This window comes from Branchiostoma floridae, chromosome 13, assembly GCF_000003815.2.
Source record: "Branchiostoma floridae strain S238N-H82 chromosome 13, Bfl_VNyyK, whole genome shotgun sequence".
Lineage (NCBI taxonomy): Eukaryota > Metazoa > Chordata > Leptocardii > Amphioxiformes > Branchiostomatidae > Branchiostoma > Branchiostoma floridae.
Genome location: NC_049991.1, coordinates 17,911,421 through 17,933,264, shown reverse-complemented (window position 1 = coordinate 17,933,264; position 21,844 = coordinate 17,911,421). Strand labels below are relative to the sequence as shown.

Genomic DNA, 21,844 nt, shown 5'->3' with positions numbered 1-21,844 from the left:
CGAGTGTCGCGGGTAGAGCTCGTGAAGATGGTAAGACCCGGGCAGGCACCGGCGAGTGTCGCGGGTAGAGCTCGCGAAGAGGGTAAGACCCGGGCAGGCACCGGCGAGTGTCGCGGGTAGAGCTCGCGAAGATGGTAAGACCCGGGCAGGCACCGGCGAGTGTCGCGGGTAGAGCTCACGAAAATTGGAAGGCTCGGGCAGGCACAGAGGGGTGCAGCGGGAAGATTTTGATCTCGGTTCAGTTCAGTTCCGTTCATACTCAGAGAAGTGGCACCAGCGTCTTCACATTGAACAGCGTCTTCACATTGAGCTTACGAAGATTGAAATACCCAGGCAGGCACAGGGAAGTGTCGCAGAAGAATATGGAGCTCACGGTGGATGTTTTAGGGAGGAAAACGTACTCGTACTTTGCCGAGAAACGTTTTGAAGACCGCAACTCAGAAATGATATCGCCATGAGATCGAGAAGGCATTGAGTTCACAAAATTGGTGTTGTTGTATAAGGACGGTCGCACTAAATAGGTACCAAGGGCAAGGCATATTACACTGGAAGGTATACAAGTACGAATTTTCTAGGCAGTACGCAAGAATCACATTTCGTAACCACGTGTGGGACAATATTCTTAAGAAGTAGAAAAAAAACCGTTACATCAATTCATCGTTAATTGACTGATTGTGTTATGGATGTATTACACTCCTTTACGTCGTTTGGGACCGCATTGTAAATATGTGCATCAAAGCTGTACATATGCAAATACTTTTCGTTTTGTGACCGCATCTGAACTGTGAACAGCAACACCTGTCCCGCAGTACAATGTGAACCAGTCAGAATTGCCCTGAAGAAGGGGACAGACGGTCACCGAAACGTCGGTGAGAATAAAGCATTGGTTGTGTAAAAAGAGTCTCTTTATTCACATTTCGTAACCAGTTTGGCATAACTGAATAAAAGTGTTTGAAAACTGGAGATATGCGGGTCCAGATGTCTTACTGAGAGATGACTGTGGTGTGATAGATGGCGGTTGGCTGAGGAATGAGTCCACTCTGCTCTGTACTTTATTTTCGTCCCAGCCCGAGACTTTGCATAATAACGCTACATTTTCAGCGGCAATATTCAGCAAATTGCAGTTCTCGACAAGTGAGCTTGAAGTCGCATGTAAGAAAAGGGGCTCTAAAAGTAAATGCTGCAAGTGAAAAGTCATCTCGGGTAAATAGTAAAAGAAATCTTTTCCATAGAGGTTACAATAGTTATGAAAATCTGAGTTTGTTTTGCTCGGAAGTGTTGTACCTGGTACAAAAACGACACAAAGAGAAGGATCGCTCTTGGCCGCCTCCGCGTTTGGTAGACTAAGAAACCCAGTGTGGTACCGCAAAGATATCAGTAGACGTTGTGGTATGCGTCATTGCCAGGCACGTATACTCCCTATCGCCACATATGCTTGTGTAAAAGGGACCCTGGAGTGGTCACATGAGCTCCTCCTGTTAGCTTTCGATTGGAGACACCTAGGGGCGTTTCTCTGTATTGCATTCCGAGATCGTGTACCATAATTGAAGCATTAAAGCTAGACATGGATTAGAACACTCTTTTCGTTGATACAATTTTGGTAATAAGACTAAGGTGGTTCAGACTGGTATTAAAGAGACCCCCAGTCAAATTAGTCCCATAAGCCTACTACCAGGAGTTTCAAAACCCAAGGCCACGGGGTAGACCTCCGCAGCGCTGAAATTACAAAAGACACGGGACTGGGTCTCAAGTTTGCGGAAACAGGTGCTATGGACCATACAACTTGAACAGCCCTGACGTAGAGAGGCGAGGGGCCAGTCTCTGGCCTAAGCACGTTGGCAGGGCAGGCAAGCAGGTAACACTTTGCTTCTTGGTCCGGGCAGAGCGAGGTGTCAATGGTTGTGTCCTCAAACAAACGAAGCTGTGATAAGCTTGAAAATGTTTTGATCGGTTTGGGGAAATGTTTGGCTCTGTTAAAAGCCCTATATCCAAAGGTACGCTGAGAAGTGTCTTGCAAAAGTTAGGGAGAACTTTTCTAGGTCGGATACCTTGTAAGAAATCGTAGGCTGGATTACCGTAAGGTGTTAGTTCGCTATTGTATTAGACGGATTTATCATCTCCAGCTGTCGCTTCACTGACTGAGTTGAATCAGTCGACACAAGTACCCTTACAGATTTTTACACCGGATCCCAACATCGAAGCTGTGATGTGGAACACTATTTTTGTCTTTTGTTTCCATCTTGGGCTTACCGCTATCTCTATTGAAAAAAAAAAAAAATTCGTGTTTGAACTGTTGAGAGGTCGTCCGGTCTCAGAATAATACTTTTGGGCATTATGCATCTCCCAGGTCGCGGTGAGCGTTTGGAACAGTTTTGCACTCCACTTAGCTTGTGCAAGCCTGGTGTCTTTCCATATTGTTGCTTCGGTGGGTCGAGTTCTTTTAAGCAGGAAGAGTGGCAAATATGAGCGTCTCCGTCCTCTGAAAGGTCGGGGATCAGCATCGTCAAGCGGATCCTTGAAAGTTGAGGTTGGATAAGGCTGGGGGCCGTTGGGCACAGAGACAGTCGAGGCCCAAGACAAATGGTCCTGCGATGCGAGGGGAAAATAGTTTTCTTTTACCTCAAACACGGATAATTCAGAACTGGGCTTGGCCGTCTCCTTATCGATCTTCCTTCAAGTGATCGTAGAGGAACGGTTTTTGAGATAACAATTTTGCGTTGCTTCCTCCATTTTGTTTGTCGTACAGCAAAAGATGAGAGTGGGCTCTATATGAGTGTTGGGTTGTTGGAGAGTGGGTACCGTACAAGGGAGAGGCAGGGTGAGAGGTAAGATGAGAAAGGAATAACATGAGAGAAGGGAGTTGAGAGAGGGGAAATGAGAGATGGGGAGTTGAGAGAGAATAATGAGAAAGGGTGTGGTGAAAGAGGTAAAGGGGGAGCGAATGACAAGCGTTATTCCAAAGGAATGTTATATTAGCCACTGGCAGATAGATCCAGATACGAATGCGTTGATGTATACAGACACACACACGTTGATGCGTTACGCTGAAGGGCGGTTAAGTCAGCTAGATATCTTTGATAATTATAGATACTGATACAGGTACAAAGTTAATGGGTTCAAAGGGAAAAGGAAGGGCTTAATAGCCAGAGATGGCAAAGGCGGAAGACGACGATTTCCGCATCACTCATACCGGAGGGCCTATGGCTACGCACGTTAAAAAGGATACTATTTAACGTAAGTAGCCATTGGCCCGAGAGGTATGACGTCATACCCCCTATAAATAAGAGATGCGCGGATGAATACATCATTCTTCTGTGTGCTGGCCCTCCGGAAAAGTCTGGAGCCTGAAGCGTCCCACCCGCCCACCCATGGACAAGTTTCTGCTTTCTGCGGAATTAGGCACATCTGCTTCAAGATGGTCACTTTAGCACATAGGTGACTTTAGGCTCCAGACGACGATTTCCGCATCACTCATACCGGAGGGCCTATGGCTACGCACGTTAAAAAGGATACTATGTGAAGTGTATTATAAATGTATTATAAATGCATTTATGTGTTGGCACAAATATCAGCTTAGCTGCCTGGGTTTGCAATGTATTGGTCTGCAATCTCAATAAATTGAATTTAAAGGTATTATTTATGGTATTTCTATTTGCTAATTGTATTTGTATATCCTTACATAACACATCAAGACAAAACACGAATCGTATTCTGCGACATGGAACAAAAATTTATTGTGTATTTTACGGCACGTGGATAACAGAGGAGGAAATTACTAAGAACTGCATTTACATGTACATAATGTATGTATGAGAAGGTCCTAACTATCTAATGTGTCTATCGGTTTGATACAAAGGCACGATAACTGTGGGAAATGTCGCAACACAAGTAAACTGTGTTCCTATACATTGCTGGGAAATACGCAGACAGACAGTGTTTACATCATCAACGGCATCAAGTTATCCCAGGCCTGCCGCTTATGTGTATCAAGCAATGGCCCCAGGAAATAGACATGCCTTCCATACGTCGATCTCGTAACATTATACTGTTACCAGCCAATCACGTCGCCGCCTACGGTCAACAGGCAATATGATTGGCTGGTAACTTCCCTCAAAGAACAGGTTTGGGAAATTCTGATTGGTTGACGACTGGGCAGGACGTGAAGCAAGAGCAATCAGCCAATCGCGTCGCTGCCTGCGGTCAAGAGGCAATATGATTGGCTGGTAACTTCCTTCAAAGAAGGGAGCTTCTGATTGGTTGGCGGCCGGACAGGACGCACTGAAAGAGCAACCAGCCAATCACGTCGCTGCCGAAGGGCAAGAGACAACGTGATTGGCCAGTTACTTTCCTCCAATAACAGGATAGGGACTTTCTGATTGGTTGACGGCAACAGATCACGGGCCTGTACAGCAGGGCTATCACTTGACATTCATGTATACAAACGGCGGTCCCGGGATGACAGGATGCATCGACGGATAGATAAAACTCCATGTGCTAAATCGGTTTATTTTGAAGTGCCTCTATCAGAATGCCGGAAATAATTTAGTTCGATTTACAATTCGATTTCTGTGTACTTTCCACAACTGTTTTGACGGACTGTCACGTATTTTCAAGCTTGAATATGGCTTTATCCTCCAGGAGATTGATTACGGTGCCTTTCTGCTTCTTTTTTGGACAAAATAGCTTGTAAGTACAAATATTTTGACAGAAAGCAGAAACTGAGAAAGCAGAAATTTCTCCGATTCTTAAGAAGCTGTGAAAGCAGAAATTCTCCGATTTTGAAGAAACTTCAGTGGGAATTGGCTAGACGTTCCCTGAACGCAAATGCAGTCTCTGTAAAACAGAAGCTGATAGATCCCAACTTCTTGATGATTTCCAATAAATCATTTTTGTAAGATCTTTTGACTTAAACACAGTGGTATCACAGTCATTGTTCCTTTTTTGTCTTTGAAAATATACATGCAGAATCGCAAGACCATTTTAGACAGATTCAGTACCATGACTGCATGCACAACTTTACACTGAAGACATATACTTGAACATGTAACGTTGGAAAGTTCTAATGACATACGTAGGACAATGCTAGAAAGGCTCCCACTCTATTCTAGCTCCAGTTTTCGCCAAAGATCTTCTTCCTTATTCTGCAAGGAAGCAAATGTTGACAAAGGAGCAAAGCTAGAATAAGATGAATTCCTGGCTAGTACAAATCATGGGAGAAAATTACATCACAGGGAACATTTTACCGCACATTAAGTACAGAACTAAAAGACATGGTCTAAAAAGATACTCTATAAAACACGGAAATCTAAAATTACTGTACAATGAAATGTCATCGTGGCATGAAGTCTGATTGTATAAAAATAGCGATCTTCCACATTTTTTTTTCTCTCCATCAGGTAAAAAATCTTATTTACAGATATCCACAACTAATACCCTTTGGAATCAACACCTTAATTAACAACATAATGAGCACAGTCATCACAGTGTAACATAACATTGGGACAATAGACTTTAAAATGTCTGATACAATGACATTTGGTCGAAGTTGTAATGACTTCATAGGAAGGCGTTTCTACAAGCATTAGCGTCCTGTTATACTTGAAATGCCATGTTTTGGGTGATGGAAGTTATGAAGCATGAGTGCAAAATGCACTCTACTCTTTAGTGCAAGGCACTACATTCAAGTTGAACAGGAACCAAGCTTTGATACTCCTGTAGTGTGCCATACTATCCGTACTGTAACTGCTTGCAACAATTAATAAAATTGCATAACACATGAGCTAAGCAAAAAAAGGGATTGTCTATTTCCAATTTATCTTAAAATTACAATACTTACAGCAAATTGCAGTAAATTACGTCGATCAAATAAATAATCATGACATTTGTACAAAATATTAATATTAATAGCAATAACAGATACTTATGCTCTGCATACGATGGCAAGAAGTTTCTACCTAAACAGATACAAGGTAACTATTCCTTGCTCCACATTGTCTCAAGAACAAATGAATACTGTGTATTCTTCACATTCTTTTTCTTGCCATGAAGGCTTAGTAACCTTTACACCCAAAATATGCATGGAAGACTTATTGTTCTATTATTGCAAGCCTTGCTTCATACGCAATACTGCACCTTTGATATGTCTTTAAAAAATTATGTTTTTTGTTACATCGGGGGGCTGTTTTTGTTGTTTGCCACCTTACTTGACACATAGCAAGCAAGACATAAAAACATATCAAGCTCAAAGCACTTGAACTTGGGAATGAGTGCTGAAATAAAAGCCAGTAGGTACGAATCTTTCAGCTGTGATTACCTTGACAGGCTACAAAGTACCATGATGACAACTTTCTGTTTTGAGCAAGTTTACTGTGTTTACCAAATGAAAACATCATCTTTCTTTACTGTATGTGAAATCAAGATGTTAGCAGCTGCACATACATTGTATGTGTGTCCTTAAGACTTGCATTTTACGTCATACTAAATGACGAGAAATCCCAACACTTTTCTTGGTGGGTCTAATGCTTCATACAGCAAAAAGGTGGGACTCATTTTAGACAGTACAATTGTGTATCATGTCAGCCACCATGTCAAAGCATTGGCCTTCATACACATGCATGTTAATTTGCTTACTGGCAGTGTGCTTTCTGATATGAAGATTTTTAAAGATAAAAACAAAAGTTGACGACTGTGTGGTGCCTCGGTGTTCTGCTACTTGCACTGGAGAGGGGAAGAACATTGTAAAGAAGAGTGAATGTCACCATGGAAGACAAAAGGGTGGAGGAACTGCAAGGGAAGTGTTTAAGAAATCAATAAGGCAGATATGATAAAAAAAAAGCTTTAAATGCACATGTAGTAAAGGTAGGTTATTCTCCAAGATGAGTTTTGGCTTTGGGAATTGGCTGTTATTAGGCGTTTTTGTCAGGATGTCTACTTTGTCTCAATTTCTTCAGGGCCAGAGCACATGAAGAAAGTGGTACAATATAGAAATCCTGACAAAAACACCTAAAATGACGAAAAAAAGCCCAACCGAAACTCTGCTTGGATAGTAAAAGTTAGGAATCACCATCTGATGCTAAGAAAGTTCTAAGAATCAGCCATGCAAATTGCTATCAAAGTGCATTCATGCAAAAACTATAACTGAAAATAAATAGCAGAGGTAAGCCAGTTAACTGTATGCATGTGTGGCCATATTGACTGTTGTAATGTGAAAAAATTGTCACATAGATTAAGTCGATTATAGCGGAGAGAAGACTTGATCTCTTCCTCAAATAGCTTCATTGTTTTTGTTGGGGATTCATTGGAATATTTCGTCCTTACAACACAACCGTAGAAAGAAATACCTGGCTGACGTTTCGGTAACTGCTCAGTACACTCAGGCTGATGATGATGCTGATAGCTGAAAAGTTACCAGCATTGTTATTGAGTGAGCTGAATACATTCCCTTTGCCGTCAGGGGCTGAATTGTGAGGAGCAGGACAGAATCACAAAGGGTGGCGACCCATTCCATGCAAACTCAAGTGAGCTCAGACAACAATAGCCCCAGGCATGAGGCCATAGGACTGTATGGTAATTTGAACCTCTTACACCTGGAAGGACCGTAAATTCTTTTGACAAATGTAGACCTAACTAAAGGAAGGTAGTCATTTTTTCCCGAGTGAAATTAGTGAGGAAATTTGGGCACAACATTTGTGCTTGTCAGGGATTGTAATCATGAGACCTATCATGCCACTATCAATGTCAGTCAGGCAAATCTTTTTAAGGTTGTGTTGTAATTATTTTTTATATTCCAGTGGCTGATCTCTTGTCTAAGGCAATCACAGCTTAACTTAAGTTTTACAGTAACTGTTATTATAGATACTGTATGAAGTTATGATGTAAATTACATAACAGTATATGATGGTTAGAAAAATGATGTTGTAAGAAAATTAGGGCATTTATGGTACACCAATTTAACTTCTTGGTTCTCTGAGATTTCTTAGCAAAAAAATTTATCAATGCAGGACAAAACAAGGGCAAGGTTAATCTCCAGGCAGACTTACCAGTGGCACGAGATAGTATCAAAGCTGCCTAAGGAGTATAGCTGGCCAAAAGGAGTCATCTGATGCCACTAGGAGCCGGTAGCTAAACACACTCCTAGGTCGGCTTCACTCCTCTGGCAGCTTTTGATACTATCTTATGCTACCATAGGATCTGCTTGGAGATTAGGGCAAGGTGGAAAACTTTTCACTACCTAAAACTGTGTGTACCAACGTACAGACTTACTCTTCGGATCTGTTTTCATGTTAATATTTAATGTGAATGTTATCTTTTTTAGACTTGAGAACCAACAAATTAAATTGGTGTGGCCTTATGGCACTATTCGTTGTTGATCCAATACTGTGAATCGATCAAGAAGAGATCATTGATTTGATGATGTTGAACATTGCAGGGATGACATGTTTCCACGCTAGGGTGGCCTGTATCAGCTCTTGTTGTTACGAACCTCCAGGATGGCAGGGTTGTGCTCCAGGACGTTCATCAGGATCCTGTCGATGTACTGTCTCATACGGGCGTTCATCTCCTGCTGCTCCCTCAAAGCCTCCACAACCTGGAGATTATTGAGGGGAAATAAGATTGTACAAACTTTAAGTTAACAATGATATCTTTAATGAAGATTAGACATCAATGTAATAAGACATGTCAAAAAGCAGTTACTCGAGCAACAGGATATGATTTTGGTAATGGTCAGACGTTTCAAACAACATCTGTTGTTTTTCTTTAGTGACACTGTCACTGACGAAAAACAGCAGATGTTGTTTGAAACGTCTATATAGTAAACGTTTTATTGCATTATACTCAATGAAAAGCAGCCCCATGATTATTTAGTACAATCTGTTGTTTCCCCATATAAAACTCTCAGAACAAGAGATTCTGGGATCTTTTTTTTGTACTTACAATATTGTTATTGATAAGCATCCTGTCCTTGTCCATTTCTATTTGTATGGTCTCTGGGCTACCCCTTTGTAATAGCCACAGGGTAGTTGGGCCTAGCTGAACATAAAACCAATAAATAAAAAAATCAAATAAACAAGAAGACTGACATCGTCCTTTGAAGCCGTCTCCAGCTCTGATGCGAGTGACGATGATGGTCCATCCAGTAGGGTCTTCCCCTCCTGGAAACTGTGGTTCAGCATCTGGACATTCAGGTCTTCATTCGCTTCTCTCAGGCCTCGATTCTCCTGTAGTATAGAAAATATAAACAAAAGCTTTAAACATGAAATATTTAGTTGTTCATTCGCTTCTCTTCGGTTTTCCTGTTGTACAGAAAATACAAACAAAAGTTATTTGGGTCTTCATTTGCTTCTCTCAGGCCTCGATTCTCCAGTAGTACAGAAAATACATACAAAAGTTATTCACGACAGGTCTTCAATCGCTTCTCTTAGCTCTTAATTCTCCTGAAGTACAGAAAATACAAACAAAAGTTATTCAGGTCTTCATTCGCTTCTCTCAGGCCTCGGTTCTCCTGTAGTACAGAAAATACAATTGAAACAAAAGTTATTTAGGTCTTCATTTTTTTTATCTTAGCCCTTGATTCTCCTGAAGTACAGAAAACATAAACAAAAGTTATTCAGGTGTTCATTCGCTTCTCTCTGACCGCGATTCTCCTGTAGTACAGAAAATACAAACAAAAGTTAGTCAGGTCTTCATTCACTTCTCTCAGGCCTCGGTTCTCCTGAAGTGCAGAAAATATAAACAAAAGTTATTCAGGTCTTCATTCGCTTCTCTCAGGCCTCGGTTCTCCTGAAGTACAGAAAATACAAAGAAAAGTTATTCAGGTGTTCATTCGCTTCTCTCTGACCGCGATTCTCCTGTAGTACAGAAAATATAAACAAAAGTTATTCGGGTCTTCATTCGCTTCTCTCAGGCCTCGATTCTCCCGTAGTACAGAAAATATAAACCAAAGTTATTCAGGTCTTCATTAACTTCTCTCAGGGCACAACTTATTCTCCTGGACAGCAGACAGATAAAGCACAGAGGATCATCAACAGTCTAAAAGATGAAACCTACATATCTGATTTGCTTCTCTTTTTCCTTGATTCTAGTTGACAATGTATATTTGAAAATACAACCAAAATTGTAAAGAAAATCATGATACTAAAACATTGGTCTTCAGAGATACCTGAAGCTGAAATTTATGAATGTGGATGTTAATGTGCAGATATGTAACAGTTGGAAAATGAACCGTAGAATCACACAAAGCATTACATGTCTTCAGCTAATGTTCCTGGCATATCTTTGTGATAATAATATGTGATTGTAATGAGTTAAAAGTTTGTGACTGTTTAAGGCAATGTAATATGAGCTAGCCCCACTGGCTAGTTAGGCAATCTTGCATGACTTTTGCATTTTCCTTGCAGCCAAATCAAGAAGACAAAAATGCAGACAAACCTCCTTGAGCTTCCTTATCTCCCTCTCCAGCTCATTGTACCTACTGGGCATGTCCAGAAAGCTGGGGCTTCGGCTTTTGGTCAGCCTCTCATTATCGACTTTGTATGTCCTTAGGTCCTCCAGTTCTTTGTTCATCTCTTCTATCAACTATAGAGACAAAAAACAACAGCCAAGTTGTGAATCACCCTTCAGTCACCTTCTACATCTCCCATTTGATGATTTGTCAAAAAGATGAGTTTCATCTTAAAGGGAAGGAAAACCTTTTGTGAGGGAAACTGCCAAACTTATCAAAAAGAGTAGGGTCATTCCTGGGATGAGTGGATCAAACCTTACAGTCTGCTCTCCGGGTGGACGTCTTGAAAAGGTTAGTCACCTGTCATATCAATCCTTGCACAAATATGGTTAAACTATTAGTATTACTAAAATAAACATTGTATGGACATTGTATTGGCAGAGTTAGGCAGCTGTACTTCCATAGACTAAGTACAAATTTTACAAAACTGCATTGTAAAATCAAAATCCAATTGTGAGATCCAAATAAAATAAAACCCACCACTACACTATAACAACTAGTTAGGCACCTAAGTGTCCATAGTTGGACAGAGCCGTGATCAGAAGACACCTTTTGATTGCCTTTTAGTGGTAAACTAGACTAGAGTTTGGCTAGTTAGGCAGACCTGGTTATGTCTTTCTGGTACATAAGACATGATAAATCCTACCATGTCTAGTCCTACCATGTCATTAGCTAGTTGGCTAGATCTACCATGTGGTTGGCTTGCATGCCTTGGACTTATGAAAGACTTACGATGGATAATGGTAAGTTCACCTTCAGTCTACATTCATTCTTTTTTATAAGTCCATGGTTACATAATGTGCGTGACTTACCATGTGGTTGGCTAGTCTTACCATGTGATAAGTTAGTCTTACCATGTGATAAGCCAGTCTTACCATGTGATAAGCTTTACCATGTGATTAGCAAGTCTTACCATGTGTTTAGCTAGTCTTACCATTTGGTTGGCTAGCCTTACCAAGTGGTTTGCTAGTCTAAGCATGTGATTAGCTAGTCTGACCATGTGTTTAGCTAGTCTTACCATGTGATAAGTCAGTCTTACCATGTGAATTGCTAGTTCTACCAAGGTGATTAGCTACTCTTACCATGTGGTTGGCTATAGGCTTACCATATGATTAGCTAGTCTGACCATGTGTTTAGCTAGTCTCACCATGTGATTGGCTAGTCTTTCAATGTGACTGGCTATTAGTCCTCACCATGTATTTGGCTAGTCTTACCATGTGGTTGGCTAGTCTCTCCTCTTCGTACTGTTGTCTGTCGAGCCGCGCCCGCTGCTCAAGTTCTCTGTGCTCCTGGGAGATCTCCTCCCGGAGTTGGTTGGTCTCCTCCAAGTGTTCCTGCATAGCTGTCTTGTCCTGGGTTGTGGAAGCATAACAGCAGCATAGCATTTAGAAGAAGAAGACTTAGAACATAATACATTGCCTTGGCATGCGGAGCACAATGGACAGGAAAAAAACTATTTCAGTATACTAAATGTTGCAGACTCTGAGAACTGCTGTTGTTTGGGACGTTAGTACAATAAGTATTATGAAGCTTCTCTGTTAGGCAATAGATGGAAAGTAATCTAAAACTTGTAATGCAAATACATGTATATTATAGACAGATGTACAAATAAAAGACCATAGCAGAAATTTGGTAGAGACGAAGTGAATTTTGCAGCCCTATTTCAAGAAATAAAAAAGATTATATTTTCTTTAGAATGACACTAAGAATTTTGTGTTGGCTTACCTCTTTTAACCTCTCTATTGTTGACTTAAACCTTGGAATGTCTTCTTTTAGTCTGGAGTTTTCTTCTTCTAGCATTGTTGCTCTGTTCCAAAAGGAAAACACAAAGTCACAAAAAATACTGTTGAAAAACATATCATAATTAAAAGGGTACCTCTTCATTGCATAACAGAAGAGAACAGTGTGTAAATGTTTGAAAATGTGGCATTTGCTGTGCATGTGTAAAATGCATCTGTTTCAGCCAAAATGTATAATACTCATAAAAGGAAAACACAATGGAAATATTTCACATTACATGCCATTGGGTATAAAATGACACCTTTTTATTGTCCTAACAGCAAAGGTATTCAAATGCATCTTTTACATGTTTATATACAAAATAATGAATTCTGTTAGCATTGCTTGAAATGTATCAATCTCATCTCTGCTAAAATCTGATCTTGCTGAAAACAGCAACTACCGGTAAGATTACTACAACATGCAATGACCAATGTGTGCTGACAGAATTTCATATACAAATCAGTGCGAATGCAGGTATTTTGTATCCTGTAACTTGTACCACTACTATTACTAAATGGTGCACCATATGTAAAACCCGATCCTTGCTGAGCCCCTCACTCCTAGCCATTAAACCTCCATTACCGGTTCTGCTAATGCTGAAGGCATTGCAACACTCAACAACCAATTCATCTGAAGGACACTCGCTCTTCAAAGTGGGCATCGGTAAAAGGGAGGAACGTACCTATTGGATAGTAGATCTATGTCGTCTCTTAAATCTCTTTCTTGTTTTGCCTGGAAAGAGAGAAAAAACGGTTCACTTTACCTACTCACATTCTGTGTTCCACGTACAACATACAAAATACAGCACATCCAGAAAAAGGTAGTATACGAGTATCACCATTGAAGGTCCTTTTTTCAAAGCAAGTGGAAATAGAGGAGGACATTATTGGAATCATTCTGTTTGCTACCATGTGCCCTTACTAACAACAATGCTGAGGCAATCCAAAACATGCCTTTCTTGAGGTAGAAATTATGACAATGGGAAAGACGTATAAAGAGCTCTGCTTATTCCATTGCTAGTCTGTACATTGAACAATGTATTGGAACACAACCACAAAGATTCCTGTAACTTATTGTCATTTGCATAATTTAAGTAACACACATTCCAAAAACACATGTTTGATCTAGATCTTCTTTCTCTTAAAAGATGCTTACTTTAACTTATCCTCTTCGTCTCTGGAAAGACATAAAGCCATGACAAGATACTACATGGTACAATATAATGTCTGTTTATTATTATTTGGTCAACAAAAAAACTGAAGGAGAAGCTTACCATGGCTTCCCTATGTTGTCTTCTCTCTTCCTCCATGTTTTCCTGGGCTTTGACTTCTACATCTCTGAGCTGTTCTTCTAGTAGGTTTATTCTGTAGAGACAGAAAAAACAAAACAAATTAGAACAAACATTTAAAAAGAATTACTTCAAAAACAGTTACTATTACCTTATCTGAATACATACTTTACAAGGCAAAGAGCTTGTGTGCAATGGAATGTGCAACAAGTCAGCAAGCAGTGCCACAAGTGCCACCTCCTAGAACAGGCACTAATGTCATATAAATTATATTGTGTTGCCTAGCCAGAGAGGGTAAGGTATGTCTACATCATAGCTATCAGCAATGACAGTGTGTCAAAGGATCAACAACATAGTAAGGTTACAAGAATGTTTTGGGGGTGAGCAACTTTGCCTCTGTAACTTGAGGTGGAGACTTGCAGACAGCAGATATACAAGTAAAGCCTATAAAACACCCCCTCAATACCCTTCAGCTGATCTCTGTGTCCTCTGGTGCAGAAGAAATTGCTTATATCCATCAAAGAGACCAAGGAGGCAGGTCAACAAGAGAGCAACTACATGTAAAGCTTGCAAAAATACCCCCTCCCCTCCTCTACATCCTTCAGCTAAGCAACCTCAGTGTGCCCTTTAGTGTAGATGGAACAACTCAATATAGCAACCATGGAACACACAGATCAACAAGATAGCAGCTACATGTAATTTTAAAGCTTCCCAAAATATCCCCCCTTCCCTCCTAGATCTACCACCTTGAGCTGACCTCTTTGCCCTTTGGTGAAGATGGAACAGCTCATAGCAACCATGGAAGACACAGATCAACAAGAGAGCAGCTACATGTAAAGCTTACAAAAATACCCCCTCCCCTCCCCTTTTTACTGCCTTGAGCTGACCTCTGTGCCCTTTGGTGTAGATGGAAGAACTCATAGCAACCATGGAAGACACAGGTCAACAAGAGAGCAGCTACATGTAAGGCTTACAAAAATACTCCTTCCCCTCCTCTACATCCTTCAGCTAACCAACCTCTGTGCCCTTTGGTGTAGATGGAACAGCTCAATATAGCAACCATGGAACACACAGATCAACAAGAGAGCAACTATATGTAATTCTAAAGCTTACAAAAATACCCCCCCTCCCATCCGTTACTGCCTTAAGCTGACCTCTGGGCCCCTTGGTGAAGATGGAACAGCTCATAGTAACCATGGAACACACAGATCAACAAGAGAGCAGCTACATGTAATTTTAAAGCTTACAAAAATATGCAACCATGGAACACAAAGATCAACGACAACAAGATAGCAGCTACATGTAAAGCTTAAAAAACACCCCCCCCCCTCTCATCTACCACCTTGACCTGACCTCTGTGCCCTTTGGTGTAGATGGAATAGCTCATAGCAACCATGGAACACACAGATCAACAAGAGAGCAGGTACATGTAAAGCTTACAAAAACATCCCTCTTTACCACCTTGAGCTGACCTATGTGCCCTTTGGTATAGATGGAACAGCTCATAGCAACCATGGAAAACACAGATCAACGAAAACAAGATAGCATCTACATGTAAAGCTTGCAAAAATCCCCCCTCCCCTCCTCTACCACCTTGAGCTAACCTCTGTGCCCTTTGGTGTAGATGGAACACCTCAATATAGCTACCATGGAAGACACAGATTAACAAGATAGCAGCTAAATGTAATTTTAGCTTACAAAAAATACCCCCCTCCCAACCTCTACCACCTTGAGCTGACCTCTGTGCCCTTTGATGTAGATGGAACAGCTCATAGCAACCATGGAACACACAGATCAACAGGAAGGGCAGGGAACATGACAGCAGCCACAAGTACAGGGACATGATGGTCACATCCAAACGATACTAACGGACTAAAGTACACCCACATGACAACTCCGAGCCAACGATAAAACATGCACAATCAATTTTCGACAAAATCCTTGCAAATAAGAATTCGCCTTCACTTTGCAGTGTAATTTCCCAAATGGGAACCACTTGGTGCTAATGGGTAGGTGGGAATGACTGGGAATGGGGCGATCACGAAATGTTGTCATTTAGAGCGCTCTGATTTCATTTGATTAGGAACCTGTTTGACTTTGCACTACTCATACAGGTCAGGTTTTAGACATGTGCCAAGCCAAGTAGTGGATAGTGTTAAAGGATGCTGTACACAGACTACATTGCACTAATCAAACCTATACACACACTACATGGCAATCATGAAAACAAAACAAAAGACAACATGATGTACCGGTACCTTAGACACATATTTTGAGGACACATAAGCACACATTAGCATTACATGACTGGAAAAGCTACAAATCATATGTATGTTGTGCTTTTTTAAAAATCTATTATCCTTCAGGGTTTCTAAGAAATCTGGCAACGAAGCTCAAACTTTTATGACAAGCCAAGAAAAAAATCGCAGCTACATGAAGGCAAAGCCTATAACAACATATGGTTTCAGCACCAAGGACAGATGCACAGATTTATGGATGTCTGGATGTACACTGCTTTCTCAACTGTCAACCTTAGTTCCTGACTGCCCTGCTTATAAATATTTGAAAAAAGAAAGGCCTATTATCTGATTGGCTGACAGATGGTTCGTGGTGACGCCCACAGGAACTAAGAGTGACGGTTGAGAAAGCAGGGTACATCCAGACAGGCGGTTTTGCCATTGGATGTCCCTGCATAGGCGGATGTATTGGAGACTGAACAGGTCTAGATGTCAAGTGGCCTGGATTTGAAAAAAAGGACTCTCCTGGACTCTGTGGGCAGCACTTTCGAACAGAGTAAAGGCTGTTAATTTCCAAGTCACTTCTTGTCACTATGTAAACCATTCATAACATTCTCTGGCATCATCGTTACCAAGTTAACATTAATGTGTAAGCAAAAATCAACATGATTTGAATGCTCACAGTTCCTCTTAAGGCATTGGAAATCAAACCTCTTACTAGTCTAAGGATCTGATCTAGAGTAAGGAATGTAAGAATTGTGATTAAGTAAGGTTAGGTGCTACACTACTTTATCAAATGCTGATGTAAGGAATCGACTCTCACCTTTCTTGTAAAGCAGCATTTTCGTTCCTGAGTCTGACTTCCTGCTCGTTCTTGTACAAATGGTCCTCCTCCAGCTCGCTTACCTGAGATTGCAGTTTGTGCACCTGGAGAAGACAGGGATAAGAACACATTTGATGCAACACTGAAGTCTTGATGCAAGATCATTAAGATTAACAAACTCTGTTGTCAACAAACTCATAATGATTTCTTTCCATCTCAGCTTAGGTCAGACTGTATGTACATGAACTGTAATGTAAATTATCAGTGTCATTTAAAAAAATTCCTATTGGTCAATGAGACTGCAGTTTGTGCACCTGAAGGAGGCAGGAAAATTTAATTCATTGACACTACAGACATGCAATACAAGGCAAGCCCAGGCAGCTTAGCTGATATTGGGTGCCAACACACACACTTAAAGAATACAAATAATTAACTGTAATGGTTAACGTATACTTCAAATGAAACGACAAGATTAAGCCTTAAGTCAAAGAAGAACAGAAGATTGATGACTGAGAAATTGGAACAATGAAAACCAGTCTTCTATGCTAACCGCCGACATTTGATGCAAGACTTAGGAAAGTGTTCTATTTGATCTACAGAAGGCAGGGATGTGAACACCATCATTCAACACTCAAGCTGACATACAAGGTACATGAACACTGTATTTGATGCAACACTGAAGTCTTAACTAAGGATTTACTTCCTCAATTGTTTCATATATTACAGAAACATATGAAAGAGTGATCCTTTCCAGTAACAGCTTTAGTACACAGAAAATGCCAAACCACCTAGCAGCACACTCAATGTTTTATTTTCTTTTGGGTCAATACAAGGACAGCAGCAGTTTTGATGGTCGTAAAAATGCGACTTTTGAATTCAACTTTGAGTGGATGTCCTTTTGCAGCCATTACGTAACACTTAATGCACCATTCACATTCTAAACAGCCAAGCTTAATAACCTCACACTCTTTATTGTCCTTTACGTCTCTCCTAACTGTAGAAATACCAAGAGTAAAGTAATATAATACGTTAAATGGTCTTGTTACATCTGTAACACTGCCTGGGTTACCATGTTAGCCATTTTATCATCCAACATTTTCAGACAGTTTTGTGCCAATCAAATTCCAAACTACCAATGTTTATGGATGTTTCTCTGTCGTTTATGTCTTTGCAAACTCCAATAATGCCTTGACTAACAAGGCATAATGCTTCTAATGGTCATGTTACATCATTATACCAAATGTTGATATGAGGCTGTATGTGACTATTATATAATATGCAGGAACTTTATCAAAGGGAGTTTGCCAAGGACTGGAGTTTGCCTCAAAAAATAAAACTCCTTCCATGGCAAAGTACATGTACCTATAGGCAAACTCCCTTCCTCGACAAACTCCCTTTCCCGTATTAGAGAACCAAAGTCGACGTCAACTTTGAAACTAGCCAACTAGCCCTCCTCCTTTCACAAAATAAAAGCATTAGCCCTGCTTGAAGTCTGCAAAGGAGGCTACTCATGATCAACAATACCTAAGTTTGTTTGAACCTTTATTTATTCCTGAAAGCTCAAATTGGCCTGCAGGCTGCTTTTCATTGACAGAGGTCATGAGGGAAGAGGCAAGGGTCAGACACAGTATATAACAGAGATACAGTTACATGGTTTAGAGTCCTTATAAGTCTATACATTTGTAGTTTACACAATTTTTACATAGTCATACAAAGAAAGAAACTGCTACATAATTCAAGTCCGTTCATTTGGCTGTTCCCATTACTTTAAGAGTCTGTTATTCTTAAAGGAAGCCAGAAGTGAAGTGAGGAATGTTATTGGTACCTTGTTAGTCAGTTCCTCCTCTGTTCTGTCAGCCTCATCCTCCCCCAGCTCTATACTGGTGCTGTGCAGCAGGTGGTTGTGCCTCCCTAACAAGTGACTGGGGAAAAAAGATATTTTCATGATTTCACTCCATACAATACCTACGTTATTATTTCACTCCACCATTCTATAGGTTTGGTATAGAGTGGAATTTATAGTGTATTGGTAATGTTTCTGCTTCTTCTTTCTTCTGCTCCTGTCACAATCTTTTAAGGGGAAAGATCCCTGTCATTCATATACAAAATGGTGGAGTGAAATATGCGGATTTTGCTCATAAGCAAATACCGGCCTTTTTACTTAGCATGAAAGTTTGTCTAGTGTGTACATCTCTCAGCATTATCGTGGAAAATTCGCAACAGTTTTCCAATGTAAACAAAGAGGCCAATATTTTCACTAAAGGTCTGGTCGACAGTTCATTCCACTTCTATTTGTGTTGAAAAAAGTTTTAACTTTTTGTATTTTCAATATACATTCATTAAGTTTTCACACAAGTTGAAAGAGGGATGGGCCCTGAAACATGATGTCAAAGATATGGTTGAAAGGGGAGACTTTTTTCTTGAAGAACATTTATCGGTGACAATGTTTGTGAACTTAGTAATGGCTCAATCGATAAATCCCAATGCAACAGACTATTTCCATGTACACAGACCTACAGTTTTATTGAAATATAATCAATCTGATACTATCCAACTTGTAATATATGCTGCGTAAAGTCCTCTTATCATTCACTCCAGCAGGGAGTGTATTACGTAGCTCCAACCCTTCAAACATTTTATGACACACTCACAGACTTTTACAGGCTCTTCAAACTCTGTATCAGATTGGCTTACTCAGCAGAACTGACATGTGTTGGCAATGCTGTTAAACAACTTTTATGTCTCTCCCCACCAGAGTTGTAAAGAAAACATAGTGCCTGTATCTGAATAAAAGAGCCTTGGCGCTACATCTTCTTTTACAACCCTGTCTTAAAAATAGTTTTTATGCTTCTTATGTGACAGCAGGGAAAATGTACCCGTATCTGTTTCTGTTCAATGAGGCAGTAAAACCATTTTATGACGTAACATGCAAACGTCGCAGGCACATTGCAGTCTGAGACTGGTTATACGAGTCAACAACCAGCGCACATGACGTGAGGTAAGACTGACTTTCCCAGTCTGTACACATGTAAATCAGGACAAGTTTGTGGTACTGAAGGGGCATTGCTTTCCTTGGTATTAAAATGTAGAATTATGAATACATCCTGGCTACCTTTTTTTTCACACAGTAAATACTATAGAGTTCACCTCAAGTTTGGAGTGGCCAGGATTCTTATCGCTGCATCAATCTAAACCTGACTGTTTTGGTCTTATGCTAAGCCTTGTACTTTGTGCAGGTAATATAAGTGCGCACAAAATCGGTATAAAATTTACCTGGAAATTTTTTTTTTAAATGGGAACACCTTCCACAGATAAATTTCTGTAAAAGCTCAAGAAGTCCAAATATTCATCAAGAAAAAATGCCAGGAAATCAACCCTCCCACCAGAACAACACACGCTACAGCAACAATTTCACCCTAATCCAATCTATTAGCAAGATTTCCCCTCAATAACTCAAGACCCACGGAACGTCTACAAGAAAGAGGAAACCCATCATCCTCCTCCTTAAAGGTTCATGGCCGTCAGCTTTTGGAAATGACGTCCAGTAATTTGCGCTCATCCCTGGCGACAGGAGATAGCGAGGATGCTCCATTTTACAGTAGCCTTGGGACAGAGCAGGCATTGGTGGGAGGTTGAACATCATGTACACCTATAAACCTGTCTGACGTATCTGGGCTAGAAACACTGCTAGCATATGCACTTTAAATTCAGCCTGGGTACCATTGTCCATTGTAACAGCCGGCTTAATCTATTTTTGCTATTGGAGGATGGTACACAAGCTAAATGTTTGAACATTTTGTGCACCAAAATTTTGAGCTGAGTATCTAATTTTTTGTCTGTTGGTGCACATACATGACTTTTGTATACAACTTAAACTTTGGTGTATAAGATATTACTTAAAGGTTATTAGAGGTTTTGCTACTGAGTGGCAGTAACAGTTGTACATTGTGTACATCTAATAGTAAATTGTGCTTGACATTTGAAATCTGAAATTTTAAGTTAGCCATAGAATTTCCGATTTCAGTTCTGAAGAGAGAGCAAGGTTTATATGAATGAATGAAAGACTTTTATTGTACATTCATGCCTCGATGGGCTAGGTACAGGTCACTGATAACAGACATGACTGATAACAGAATAACAAACATATGAAAAAACAACAGGATACAATTTAACTAGTTGAAGGTACTAAGCTAACAGGATGGTCGACATCTTCTCGCTTCTTTGTACAGGTGTAGATATAAGAACATATAATGTTTGATATACAGGGTTTGTCTAGGCGCAACAAAAATAGAAATTTGTCCGTTGCATTAAGATGTTCAAAATAATTATTGGGAACTCTTTTCTGATATATTCATAAAGCACAATCCGTTCATTATGGTACAATTTACAGTGTAAAATAAAATGCTGTTCATCTTCTACATGTGGTAGATCACAAAATTGGCAGACTCTATGCTGCAGAGGGGTGCGGTTGTGCCTTCCAGTTTCGATATGTAACTTGTGGCAACTAATCCGGAGTTTAGTGACAGCCACTCTGTGCTGTATGTTTTTCACCATCAGATATTCTTCTTCTTTATAAATAGTCTTGAATAATCTATAGGTTCGTAATTTGTTACCGAAAGATTTGTCCCGGTTGTCATTGTGTATTTCGGTTCTAAATGTTTGAATGTAAATATCCTTTAATCGTTGGCTGATGGCGTTGGTTATAGGTAATAGGTTTGTTCCTAGAGATATCTGAGATCTCCATATGTAGGCAAAACCGCATTCCTCCAGTATCTTTCATACGCCGGACGCCCAGCACTTATTACCTCCATGAAAAAATGGAGGTATAGTTTTGAGTGTGTCTGTGTGTGTGTGTGTTTGTGTGTGTGTGTGTCTGTGTGTCCGCATATTTGTGGTCATCATAACTTGAGAACCTCTTGATGGACTACGATGATATTTGGTATGTAGGTAGGGGTTGGGAAGACGAAGGTCAAGGTCAATTTTGGGCCCCCTGGTGTGTGGCCTTGGTACTTCCGGTTTTGCTATCTCGGTGTTCTGAACATGCTATGGTCAAGATTTTTAAGCATTAGATAGCTCTTGTGCTCAGGAAAAAATTACGTAAGTTTGGGCCCCCTAGCGTCTAGTTTGGGAATAGCAGGGGCATTTTTGTCAAAAACTTCTGACGAGGATAACTCAAGAAGGGAACAACGGATTTTCATCATTTTTGGTATGTA

The 21,844-nt window shown here is 40.3% G+C and overlaps 1 protein-coding gene across 4 annotated transcripts in view; it reads right to left on the bottom strand.

The window, feature by feature from the left end:
* Positions 1–3,709: 3,709 nt before the first annotated feature.
* The window catches only part of LOC118429731 (rab11 family-interacting protein 4B-like), a 193,631-nt gene continuing 175,496 nt past the window's right edge, over positions 3,710–21,844 (bottom strand). For 2 of the 4 annotated variants that reach the window (XM_035840350.1, XM_035840353.1), the window contains 11 exons: positions 18,457–18,553; positions 16,632–16,735; positions 13,557–13,647; positions 12,966–13,015; positions 12,227–12,308; positions 11,716–11,853; positions 10,429–10,575; positions 9,081–9,218; positions 8,483–8,587; positions 7,341–7,396; positions 3,710–6,717 (listed from right to left, as the gene is read on the bottom strand). In XM_035840350.1, coding sequence (XP_035696243.1) covers positions 7,373–7,396; positions 8,483–8,587; positions 9,081–9,218; positions 10,429–10,575; positions 11,716–11,853; positions 12,227–12,308; positions 12,966–13,015; positions 13,557–13,647; positions 16,632–16,735; positions 18,457–18,553 — 976 coding nt within the window. In that variant the 3' untranslated portion in view covers positions 3,710–6,717; positions 7,341–7,372. Of the gene's footprint in view, positions 6,718–6,974; positions 7,397–8,482; positions 8,588–9,080; positions 9,219–10,428; positions 10,576–11,715; positions 11,854–12,226; positions 12,309–12,965; positions 13,016–13,556; positions 13,648–16,631; positions 16,736–18,456; positions 18,554–21,844 lie in introns of those variants that run through there. The other 2 variants (XM_035840352.1, XM_035840351.1) reach the window with 2 other exon arrangements.